General features: G+C 37.1%; 1 protein-coding gene across 5 annotated transcripts in view; it reads right to left on the reverse strand.

Moving 5' to 3' along the window:
• Positions 1-13,190, reverse strand: part of SLIT2 (slit guidance ligand 2) — a 348,857-nt gene that overhangs the window by 81,503 nt on the left and 254,164 nt on the right. For 4 of the 5 annotated variants that reach the window (XM_072809379.1, XM_072809365.1, XM_072809357.1 and 1 more), the window contains 4 exons: positions 6,873-6,944; positions 3,009-3,152; positions 2,734-2,897; positions 1,731-1,754 (listed from right to left, as the gene is read on the reverse strand). In XM_072809379.1, coding sequence (XP_072665480.1) covers positions 1,731-1,754; positions 2,734-2,897; positions 3,009-3,152; positions 6,873-6,944 — 404 coding nt within the window. The remainder of the gene's footprint in view (positions 1-1,730; positions 1,755-2,733; positions 2,898-3,008; positions 3,153-6,872; positions 6,945-13,190) is intronic. The other variant, XM_072809373.1, reaches the window with a different exon arrangement.

Raw genomic sequence — 13,190 nt, forward strand, 5'->3', positions numbered from 1 at the left:
AATGCAATGACAATGATGTTTATTTTACGGAGACTGTTTAGGTAGGCTAAAATTTTTGCTGAAATCTAGAAAAAATAAAAAAAAAAAGGGAGAAAAGGCCCAAAGAATCCTTCTGAGTCCTGTCTCCTATTATTATGGCTTTAATGTAAATTGAATTATCAGAAATTGACAATTTAAGCCGTGATATCACAATATAAAATGTATTTTTAATAAAACCTATTTTGACTTCTGTCAATAAATAGGCAAAACTGTATCAGAATTTATAAAAACAATCCGATGTTGGTTCTTCAATTTGTGAATCAGAAACATTAGTTTCTAAGTTATTAATAAAGTATATTTAAATGTAACTGATCGAATCAGTTGGTAACAATGATATTAACTGCCATAATTTGAAGATTTCAGTAATATTAATGTTTTATCCCATAGGTGTTCTGGTGTTTAGTAGATGGCTTTTTTGGGGCAAATAACAGCTATCAGAGGACTTTCTGCTTAGTAATGAGGTAAAATTAATGAATTTTAAAGATTGCCTATGAAGGCCAATCAGCTTTTCTTTTCGACGTGTTACTTCTCATGTAACCAGTATAATGTACAAGATCTTATTGGCTCTTCCAGCTCAAAATAAGTAATAAAACAAAATCTGCTATATGCCTAAAATTATTCAAATTATGAATCAATAATGCCAATTAACACATATCTCCTTAAAACAGAGACAAAACCCAGAACTCTTCTTTAAAAAATCAGCACGGTTTTTGCATACTAACACCGCATAAATGTAGCTGCTAAAATATATTAGAGTCTAGAATATCCCCAGGAGATGGTGAATGTAGCCAATCAATTACTAACATATTTTTATATAATGGTTTAAAACAAACAAGTCAAGAGGCATTTTACACAATTGGCAGGCAAGGAAAATATAAGTAATTTCAAAGAGCTAGTTCCAGAATCATCAGCCTTGATAGTGTTGAGATTGTAGTGGTAAAACATTTCAATTACTTTTCTAAAAACGACATTTCATTCGTCTGCCTGAATTATTCAAGGCGTTTAGTGCCCAGGAACATCTGATGCTTTCAGGATGTACGTCAATATAGTTTCTATGGAGTCATCGTGTCACTCCAGGTCTGCAAGAATGTGAATGCCCAAGGCTTACTTGCATATAAACAAGCAGGAGGCTGCTGTTTTTGTGTAAAAAGTGAAGCAACAGTACGGCCAAATAAAGCAAAAAGTAAGGGGCACTTTTTTAGTACAAACCATGATATATTTTTTTAAAAAGTCAATTTCACGATTGAAAAGACAATTCCATGTGTGGGTGGCTGATTTCATGTAGAACTAGTTCTTTGACAACAGAAAGGTCTCTGTCTTTAAAACCAGCTCGATAAGCTACATTTTAAAAACAGGTTGAAAGATCAGATATACGACATAAGGAGAGAAAATGATTTAAGTAGAAGGCATAGGTTCACACATTTTAGCTACTGTGAGAAGTTTTAGATAATGTGCCAAAGTGAGAGAGAAAAAAGAAGATGGGGGTTTAATAATATATATGTCTAACATCAGAAGCTGCATGCAAAGGTCAGGTTTTCAGGAAACAGCTACAAGTGATCTATGCAGAAGTCAATCTATCTACGGGGTACCCACTGTACTTTCAAACGCATGCATATCAAAGTTTCAGAAGCTACATTTTATAAGGTCAGGAAAGGGTGTCTGCGTTAGTCCTACTACCGAGCAAAACCTACCTGGAATGAAATACTGTTCTTTAGCTAAATAAAAAAAGAGAAAAAAAAATAGAAGATGCACCTGAATGTCAGCAAGCAGAGATATGAGTTATATTAGATTAAGAATGGACTAAAGGTACTACAGATAATTAAGGGAATTATATTCACAGCAGTGGCTGAAGTATACTAATGTACAGTGAGTAGTAAATGTCTCTAGGACCATGGACAATAAACAGCTTTGTTCTGATATTAGCTTTTTAGTATGAATTAACTGCCGAATGTGAAATACCCCTGGAATAGTCAGCAAACTACCCCAAACATAGAGTGTACTTTATCATAAGAACACAGAGAAGATGAGACCAAAACAAACAGCAAATTTCAATGAAGAAGGCCCTTTAATTAACGGTCACACAGTGGATCTATAATTGGCTATTTATAAATAAATATAATATTCCCCAAATACTAAAAGATGGGCTTTTGGTAAAAGAAAAAAAAAATTATCCTCACGGTCCTATTTTTAAAACAAGAGGGGGAAAAATAAGAAAACACTTTTAGTGTGAGAAGCTGAGGGATCAGGAAATTTTCTCCCCCAAGTTCTGAGCCTAAGCAAATCACACAACCAAGTCTCAGTTCACTTTCTGAAGAAATGAGAACATGATTGATTACCTTCGGTTTCTCAACGAAGAAAAATATGACAAACGTGAGACTTAAGAGACGTAAAAAAAAATCCTGAGCTTGCTAAAAGGCCTTTGTGAAGTCTGAACCTTAAAAATACAGTATCAAGTATTCAGGCCTCTTTTTTTTTTTTTAATTTTTTTCCTTTTTGGATCTAGTGTCAAAAATATTTCACCCAGGAGCGCCATAGGAATTGCATCTACAGCTGTCTTTATTGTGTCCTTGATGGAAGAAGAAGCAGCATGACCTACAACGTTTGGTGATTCATCCGAAGACCAGCTGTCTCTAGGTCTCCACAACCACTGTTTTAGGTAACACAGGGGAAATGTCACAGGAGGTAGGAAATTACCTGAACAACGGAATTTCTTGCTTTTGATCTGTCCGATTCTTTTGTTTGCCAGGCGCCGGGGGCTGGTGCACCGGGCACCACTGGTCTCGATGGGGTTGGTGTGGAGATAGTCCGCCAGCCACTTGAGATGGCAGTCACAAATAAAGGGGTTCTGGGCCAGGTGCCTTTCAGAAACACAGACAGAACACTTTATGCATGACTCACAATGAGCTAAGTCTCGAATTCACAGTGAAGACAGCGGTCATCGTACGTGATCCAAGGCGTATTATACATACATGGTCTGAATGGCCCGGAGAGGTGAGAAGGTCCCCTTGGCGATGGTCTGCAGCTTGTTGTCGTACAGGGAGAGAAGATTCAGGTTGTGCAGATCCTGAAAAGCATCTACCCGAAGGCAGTTTATCTTGTTGGCATTCAATAATCTGTTTGATCAAACAGTTGCAGAATTAAAGCGTAGCATCTCGTGAACCCACCTTCAAGATTCTCTCCTTCTTGAGAAACACGAGGAGTCAAGGAATTAAAACGGTTCTCGGAGCCTCAACACTGACACTACAGCTGGAGTCAGGACCACGGGGGGAAGATGCACCAGACGAAGCAAGGGTCGTGCGCGCGGACCAAGGCCTACGGTCTCGGGGTCCCCGCGCAACTACCCAACGGGGATTACTCAACGGGTTCTCCGGAAGATGAAGACGTGGCGCAGGAGGCAAAGGAGGGCGAGGCCCAACGTGTCAGGGGCGCCATGAAAAGTAAATGTCGCGGAGCGCGGGTCTCTCTAGCTGCTCTGGGCAGAGGTTCAGTCTGTTCCCAAAACAGAAGCCAGGTCTTTTCAAGCACAGACCGCTTCCTCTCGGGGGCGGGGGCAGCCACTCCAGGTTGCTGTGAGGAAGGGGCCAAGGTCCTGACAGGCTGCCTTGACGCCCAGGACGACCCCGGGCGCCCCCACTGAACCCGGGACCCCCGATTTCTCTCCCCTGGCCGCTTCAGCTCCAGCCCCACCCAGCTCCTCGTCAGGTCTCCGCTCTCAGAATGTTCTGGGCCCTGCCCCTGGCTCCTCTGCCTCTCTGCGCCCGCTGCAATCCCCCTTCTGAATTCAGCCCACCCTGGCGCCCTCTTCAGCACCGTCACCTGTCTCTGCCCCGCCCCAAGCTCTTAGCACACTCCATTCCTTGACCAGGACTTTCCCCTCTATTTTCTTGAGTATATATTCCTCTCTGTGGCATATACCTTACTTATCACATTACTGCGGACATTCGTTCTGTTTTGATCCCTGACATGTCTCACCTGCCTGGAACATTCTAGGGTCTCCATACATAGCTGTTGTTGAATGGACACTTTATGACCCTCTTGGACAGTGACATGGCTCATAACCCTATTAAAGGCCCCAGTCCCACATTATAAATATCCATTTCACTTGGTTTAACACAACATCCCAGAAACTCTTTTTTTGTTTGTTTCTGGTTTTTTTTTTTTTCAAGTGTGCTATCAATATTCAACTTCAATTTTCTGTGGAGCTGTGGTTTACAAATGAGACTTTGGCCAATGCCATTCTTACAGGTTCTCTGTGATGGTTTCTGAACTTTTAAACACACTGGCCTCCCTTTGGGAACACCCCAGCCCCACCCTCCACTGTCCTCAACACTCTGGCCTACCCGAGCCTCACGGAAAGCTCATCTGTTCCAGAACGTGACCTCCACCCAGCTAAAGTATTTCCTCCTCTAGGATCCCCAGGATATTGTTCAGTGCTACTGAGTCCTGGCAACTCCTTTATGGAGACCTTCTTGTTGGCCCAAAGGTAGACTAGTGCCCTCGTAGGCTGAGAATTTTTTTTTTTTATTCTTTTTTTCCCTACTAGCATTTACTTTACAGCTTCAATACTTGAAACTTGAATATTTAGTAGCTCAAAAAATATATGCTCTGTCGTTTGAGTTCATATACCTGATTACTTAACGCACTGAAAAATGTTTTCCCTTTTGTCCACCAAGAATCTCTATTAGTAATTAACCTAGGGTAGTTTCTCTGCTTTGCTTGCTTTTTTAGGGATCCACATACATGCAAAGCTGTGACTTCCTCGGGGTAATTCTTTGCTTTTTTTTTTTTTTTTTTTTTTTAAACCTTCCTTTAAGGACCTGACATTTTGGCCTTCTTTGTGGTCCCCATAATAGTTTCTTAAAGACTTAGGGACTGGTTTCAGGAATGGCCCAACAATCTCATTTCTTCATTCTGCACCACAACCAGGTCACACCAATCTGTCAGCTACTGAAGGAGTCAAAAAGCAGAAATAAGAAGGAAAAAGCGGGGAGCCTCAGAGACAATTGAAGAAGGTGCTGCTTTGAGTACTTTGCACTTACTCTAAATCATGTGGTCTGCAGAGTAGGAGAAAGTAAGTGTTGGGCACACTCCTTTCTTTTGTTCCTTCCATTTACCTACTCTTTTCCCAGTACCTCACTCTGTTCAAGCAAATCTAAGATGCTTAACCAAGTTCTCAGCTAGCCATAAAGAGAAAATTGTGTCGCTTTAGCCCTGGCAGGCTTAAGAATGGGCTTTAATCTGGAGATAAAATATTAAGCTGAAGGACAAGGATAGCTTTTTAAATAAGATTTATCTGCATACAGGTCCCACGGCTTCTTAACCTGATTGTTACATCAACCACCAGTAAGTACGTGTGGAAGGAAAAAGGCGGTGCTATTGAAGTACTAGTACTAGTACTAGACGGGCTGGTGATAGCAAGAGATTGCAAGTAAGTGGCAAGGGTAATAGTGCTGGGAGAATGTAGAACAGCAGAGAAGCAAGTAACACGTGGGCAATATTTGGCTACAGCATCCAGCTGTACCCATAGAGTCATTCTATTAAAGATCAGAGACAATATTTGCTGAGCCCACCTCAAAGGTTAAAAACATAATTTGAAACCCAAATAAAGACATTAAGTCACAAGATCCAGTATTTTTAATGACTTACTGGTCTGTTGTGAAGCCAATTTACTGGGTTGTACAGAATTAAAGAGATTAGAAAGAGAGACAGAGAGAAAGATGGACAGAGAACGTAGCAAAATGGAGAGGACTATACACGGTACAGGGTATACACCGATCTGCTAACAATTTCCTTCATCGGGGTGTGTGGGAAAACTGGGTTGTGAAATAAAATATGTTTCTGGATAATGATGAAAATTTAAAACATGAATACCATGATATGATATGATGATAACTTACATTTATCAAGTAAGGAAAAAGATCTACATGGAAATCTGTGGTAGTAGGAGGTGTTTTTTTTTTTTTTTTTTTTACCAAATCAATGATATAAACCTCAAATCAACCAATGAATGTACCAAAAGAGAAAATAGCAATTGAAACTTAAGAATTTTAAAGTAGACCATCTATGAAGCAGTTGAGAAGACAGTATGTATACTCATCTTTGCCTCCACAGCAGCTAGGCTAGTGGACGCCCCAAATGAGGAACTCTAGGTGTTTGGTGACTTGAACAGAATGGGATGATCTAACACTGACAATCTTAACACTAGCATATTTTTTTCCAATTTCCTTCCCATATGAGCTGTCACTAAGGCAGCTGCGTTCAGGTTTTGTTCTACACAGATGCATAGTAATTCTTCTTTGGAGACAGAGGAGTGGTAGTTACAGTCTAAGCAGAATGATTTTTAGAAGATGAAGTCCAGGGATTCACAGAGAATTTTCTCAGTCAACACCAGCTGGAATGCTACTGCTGTGTTCTGAGCCTCTGCATACCACCCTTTGGGTTGGGGCACGGTACTGCAGCATTGTCACTCCTGCAGATGCTTTGGACAAAGATGGGTAAGCCTATCACTACGTCACTCTCCTTCCCAACTGTTGTTAAATCAAAACAGATTTCACAAAGGTCAGGAACCACATGAGCTTTAAATGACAGAGTAGCCAGGAAGAAGCATACATTTGTGACAGGCAGACAGAAAGGTTTTGAGACAACTTTAAAGTACTGTGTCTTCAAATAAATAACCACCATCAACGTTAGCTGCACTAGACTAATCTTTTCCATTTCATTAAATTATGTCATTTGGGGTCAAGTGTTTCTGAAGTCTCTATAAACCTATGAGATGGCACACTGACTAAAATATAACGCTTGGTTCAACAGATCAGAAATAATTGAATACTTACAGCAGCTGTAAGGAAAACAGTCCTTCAAATAAACTTTTTGGGAGTTCCGTGATTTTATTTCCATAGAGGACACTGAAAAAAACATAATTTAATTGCAAAAATCAGACATCAAGCTAGCATAACAAATTGATCCAACACATATGTATTCAGGTATACAGGAGGTTACTGAGCACTCCATATATCATAAAAGCTATAGTTGAGTAAACAAACTTTAATTTGCAAATATGTTTTTTTCCTGATTATAGATCAGATATACACTAAGGAGTTTAGAAAACGCTAAACCACAGGGGTGCTTGGGCACCTGAGTCAGTTAAGCAACCAACTCTTGATTTCAGCCAGGTCATGACCTCAGGGTCATAAGATCGAGCCCCATGATGTTGTTGGGCTCCACACTCAGCAGAGAGTCTGCTTAAGGTCCTCTCTCTCGTGCTCCCTCTGTCCCTCTCCCCCACTTTCTCTCTCTCTAAAATAAATAATCTTAAAAAAAGAAAACACTGAAAAACAAAGAGGAATTAACAAAAATGAGCAAAATTCATGCTTTATTGCCCTTTCATAGACGTGTCCACTGTTAAATTGTCATATTTTTCAGCACACACACACACACACAAAGTTCATATGTAATGAGTGCTTATTATATTGGTAAGAAGTAAAATGCATCTAGAAAAAGGTAAGGTTTCTGTAACATCATGTGTATGCTTGAGAAACCTAAGATCTGTGAAGAAAGTGATCACTGACAGGAATACAGAAACATTTTTGAAACGTATGTTTCTCCAAAAATATGATCAGGAATGTATCCTTATGGTATCCACCTCTGATCAGCCACTGAATGCCACCACCAAGTGCAAGCATGGCTTAGTCCCTCAGTATACCTGGTGCCTAGCATTCATTTGAGTATGCGGTGATATCCTAACATTGGATTGATGAGTGATCACTGTCTGAGGAGTGGAATGAAAAAATAAAGTAGCAGGGGAATAAATTAAGGAATAATTTAAAAACTGGGTGAAATGAGGGAATTTAAAAAAAGATTTTATTTATTAATGAGAGACAGAGAGAGAGAGACAGAGAGAGAGAGAGAGGCAGAGACACAGGCAGAGGGAGAAGCAGACTCCATGCAGGGAGCCCGACGTGGGACTCAATCCCAGGACCCTAGGATCACAACCTGAGCCAAAGGCAGATGCTCAACTACTGAGCCACCCACGTGACCTGAAATGAGGGGATTTTAACAACAAATGAATATAAATGGGTTCACTCATCATGCTGGCTATTAATAATAGGTCTGCAATGATGCCTATGTACATTTTTTGATGCCTATCTACTTTTAACCCCCAAAAGTAGGAAGCCATAATTATGAATAGGAAAAAATAGAAATTATTATCCTTAGAGGGACAATCTGGCATTATATATCAAGAGTTGTAAAGACATTCATGAGAATTTTTACATAGTTTTGCTCTTGGGAGTTTAAGAAAATAATCAGAGACAAACAGTATTTTATGCACAAAATGTTAATCACGGCCTAATTTTTAACAATGAAAAAAATAGACACAAACAAAATGTCTCCAAACCCCCAACAAAGGTATTAGTTAAATGCATATTTCACATTGATAAAAATTGTATTCTGAAGAGTATTTAATGACATGAAAGTGATGATGTAACCTTAAATTTGAAAAAAAAACCTAATAAAACAGTATATTCTAGCATGATCTTGATTTTATTTAGAAAAATATACACCTGTATACACATAAAAAAAAAGAAAATCTCTGGATGGCAGGCACTTTGCTATTCAGAAGTGATTTTAATTTGTATCTATGTATTTTTCATTTTTTAATTTTCTCTACAATGATTCTATTTCTTCTGAGAATAAGAAAAATAATCTTTTGGAAAGACATGAAGGATGTCATATGTAAAGGAGAAAGCTGAAATAGGAATCTAAATAATTAATATGTTTGGCAGCAGTACATGATTTCTGTTTGAAAAGGAAGAAAATAACAGTACAAGAGGAATGAATATGAGTGAGCGAAAAGCTGTTGTTTCCTTTTAAGATGTCAGTGAGAGATGGGATGTATTATTATAGGAAGAAAATTCTCAAGGGAATAAATAAATATAGCTGGACACTATGTGGTGTAAGGAGACATTCCGTTTGTATAGGTCCCAGAGGTATAGTTATTATATAGCATAACACAAAAACTCACTTGTGCAGAATATAAATACTTTAAAAAAAAGGTAAGTCAATTAGAGAAGAAACCACTAAAAAAATATCAAAGAGTAAAAGAGAAAATTCTATATTGTCAGGGTCAAAGAGGTAAGGGAATTAAGGATAAGGATAAGCAATAATAACTTGTATTTTTAAGGTTAAGAATAAGAAAACAGAGGGCTTTTGGAGACACACATAAGCAGATCAAGGTGGAACCATTTCAGGATATTCGATGCAATGCCATTCAACTGATTAATTTAACAATATATAGCATATACTTATTATGTGTCAGGAACTTTACTAGGTTCTAAGGTTGGTGTCCAATTAAGCTGAATCCAATGGTTACTTGCTGAATATTCATCATTTACCCTTTAGCCAGGCTAATATGAGTGAGTTTAATGAAGTATGATTTCAAAGAGCAACCCAAAATACCAATTTTGAATACTGAGGGAGTTTCATATTTTGAATGCATTGAAATATAAGAAGAAAACAGGATGCAAAAAAGTTGTGGGGGACCCACATAAGAATTAAGGAGCAAGTTATGAAACTAGAAATCAAATATGAGAAAAAATATGGAAAGAACACAAATACATGAGGTAAAATAACATGCTACTAAACCATGAATGAGTCAACCAAGAAATCAAAGAGGAAATAAAAGGATACATGAAGACAAATGAAAATGAAAACACGATGGTCCAAAACCTTTAGGATACAGGGAAAGCTATTCACAGAGCGAAGTTTATAGCAACACACGCCTTCCTCAAAAAGCAAAAAAAAAAAGTCTCAAGTGAACAACCTAACCTTACACCTAAAGGAGTTGGAAAAAGAAAATTAACAAAACTCCAAACCAGTAGAAAGGAAGAAAGAATAAAAATTAGAGGAGAATAAATGAGACAGAAACTTAAAAAAAGAGAGAGAATATAACAGATCAATGAAATCAGGAGCTTCTTGGAAAGATAAACAGAATTGATAAACCTTTAACCAGACTCATCAGAAAAAAAAAAGAGAGACAGAGAGAAAGAGGACTCAAAAAAAAAAAAAACCAAAAAAAAAACAAAATTAGAAAGAAAAGAAATAAAAACTGACACCACAGAAATACAAAGAATTAAAAAAAAAAAAAAGAACTACAAAGAATTATAAGAGAATATGATGAAAAACTATACACCAACAAATTGGACAGCTTAGAAGAAATGATAAATTCCTAGAAACAGAATCAGGAAGAAGAGAAAATTTGAACAGACCGATTACCAGCAATGAAATGGAATCAGTGAAAAAAACAAAACAAAAACAAAACAAAACAAAACTCCCAACAAACAGAAGTTCTAAAGCAGATGGCTTCACACTACTAAACGTTTAAGGAAAAGTTAATACCTATTTTTCTCAAACTATTTCAAAAAATGGAAGAGGAAGGAAAGTTTCCAAATTCATTCTATGAGGCCAGCATTACCCTGACACCAAAAAGAAGAGAACACAGGCCAATACCTCTAGTAAACACAGATGTAAAAATCCTCAACAAAATATTAGCAAACTGAATCTAACAATACATTAAAAAATCATTCACCACAATCAAGTGGGATTTATTCCTGGAATGCAAAGGTGGATCAATATTTGCAAATCAACCAACATGATACATCACATCAAGAGAAAGGGTAAAAACCATATGATCATTTCAATAGATACAGAGCCTTTGACAAATTACAACATCCATTCATGATGAAAACCCTCAACAAAGTAGATTTAGAGGGAACACACCTCAACATAATAAAAGCCATCTAAGAAAAATCCACAGCTAACATCATCCCCAATGGTGAAAAACAGATCTTTCCCTATAAGATATGGATGTCCGTTCTCACCACTTTCATTCAATGTAGCACTGGAAGCCCTAGCCATAGCAATCAGACAAGAAAAAGAAAAAAAGGCATCCAATTTGGTAAAGAAAAAGTAAAATCTACACTAATTGAAGATGACACGGTATTATATATGAAAAACCCTAAAGACTACACCAAAAAACTACTAAAACAGATATATTAATTCCATAAGGTCATAGGATACAAAATCAATATACAGATATCTGTTGTATTTCTATACATTAATACTGCAGTAACAGAAGGAGAAATTAAGAAAACAATCCCATTTGTATTTGCAGCAAAAAAAAAAGAATAAAATACCAAGTAATAACTTAACTGAGGAAGTGGAAACCTGTACTCCGAAAACTATAAAACATTGGTGAATGAAACTAAAGACAACACAAATGGAAAAATATTCCATGCTCATGGATTAAAGAATAAGTATTGTTAAAATGTCCATGTGACCCAAAACAATCTACCGATTTGATGAAATCCCTATCAGAAAGCAAATATAAGCTATTGGGACTATATCAAAATAAAAAGCTTCTTCAAATCAAAGAAAACTATTAACAAAACTAAAGGCAATTTACTGAATGGGAGAAAATATCTGCAAATGTTATATCCAATAAAGGGCTAGAAATGACATATCCAAAATATATAAAGAATTTCTACAACTCAACAGCAAAAAACCTGAAATAATCTGATTAAAAAAATGAGCCAAAGACATGAGCAGACATTTCTCCAAGAAGATATACAAATGGTCAACAGACATGTAAAAAGTTAATCAACATCATTCATTGTCGGGGAAATGCAAATTATAACCACAATGAGATATCACCTCATATCTGTCAGAATGGCTAATATGAAAAAGACAAGAAACAACAAGTGTTGGCAGGATGTGGAGAAAAAGAAACTCTCGTGCAGTGTTCTTGAGAATGCAGACTGGTGTAGCCACTGTGAAAAAACAGTATGGAGGTTCCCCAAAAAGTGAAAAGTAGAACTACCATAGGATTCAGTAATTTCACTACTGGGCATTTACGCAAAGAATATGAAGATGCTAATTTGAAAAGATATACGCAGCCCTATGTTTATTAGCAGCCCTATTTACAATAGCTATGATATGGAAGCGGCCCGAGTGTCCATCGATAGATGAATGAATAAAGAAGACATATATACAATGGAATACTACTGAGCCATTCAAAAAGAATGAAATCTTGCCCTTTGTGATAATAGGGAGGGATCTAGAGAGTATAATGCTAAATGAAATAAACCAGTCAGAGAAAGACAAGATACCATGTGATTTCACTCCTAAGTGGAATTTATGAAACAAATTAACAAATAGAAACAGAGACAACCCAAAGAACAGACTCTTAACTACAGACAGTGAACTGATGGTTACCAGAGAGGAGGTGCATGGAGTGATGGATGAGACTGAAGGGGATCAAGGGTGCACTTAGAACGAGCACTGAGTAATGTATAGAATTGTTGAATCACTATAGTGTGCACCTGAAACTAGTATCACTGTATGGTTAACTATACTGGAATTAAAATGAAAAAAAAAAAAATAAAAGGGAAAAAAGAATTAAAGGGCGAATAATTTAGTAGGTTGTTCATTTGGGGCTTTGCTTTAAAGGTTGTCTCAAACAGCACAAATAGAGGTTAAGAGGTGTGTCATATGTATATTATGAAACTATTTTCCCCCCAACAAATCATTGTTTTCTTTATGATCATGTTAAAAAATAGATGTTTGTTATTAATGAGGCAATTTGGGTGCATGGGGAAACACAGAAGAATATCACAAAATAATTCGTATTATTAGACATAATTACTATTATTAGATATATGGCATTATTAGATAGATGGACTGTCAATCATAAAATGTTATAATAAAGAAATACTAAATGTGATGGAAATGAAGTTTCTCTCCAAAAGGTATAGCAATACTAGAGCTGGTATAGTTTTCTTATACACAGTGAGATCAAATCAAACAAGAAAAAATAAATTAAAAACATAAAAAGTCCAAAGATCAGGACAGAGAAGCTGGATGAGAGTCAAGAAAATAGGACCAACATCCATAAAAACGGGGAAAAGTCATGTCATCACATAAAGATAGAAAGTGAAAGAAGGCCAGTGAGAATCTGTGCTACATTCCTAAGAGGTAAAGAAAATCCTTAAAAAAACTCCCACAAAACTGTAAGATGAAAATGAATTCAGCTGAAAAGAAAATAAACACCCGAGGGATTTGGATAATATCATCCCAATACCAACAGTGACAAATTG

Source organism: Canis lupus, chromosome 2, assembly GCF_048164855.1.
Source record: "Canis lupus baileyi chromosome 2, mCanLup2.hap1, whole genome shotgun sequence".
NCBI lineage: Eukaryota > Metazoa > Chordata > Mammalia > Carnivora > Canidae > Canis > Canis lupus.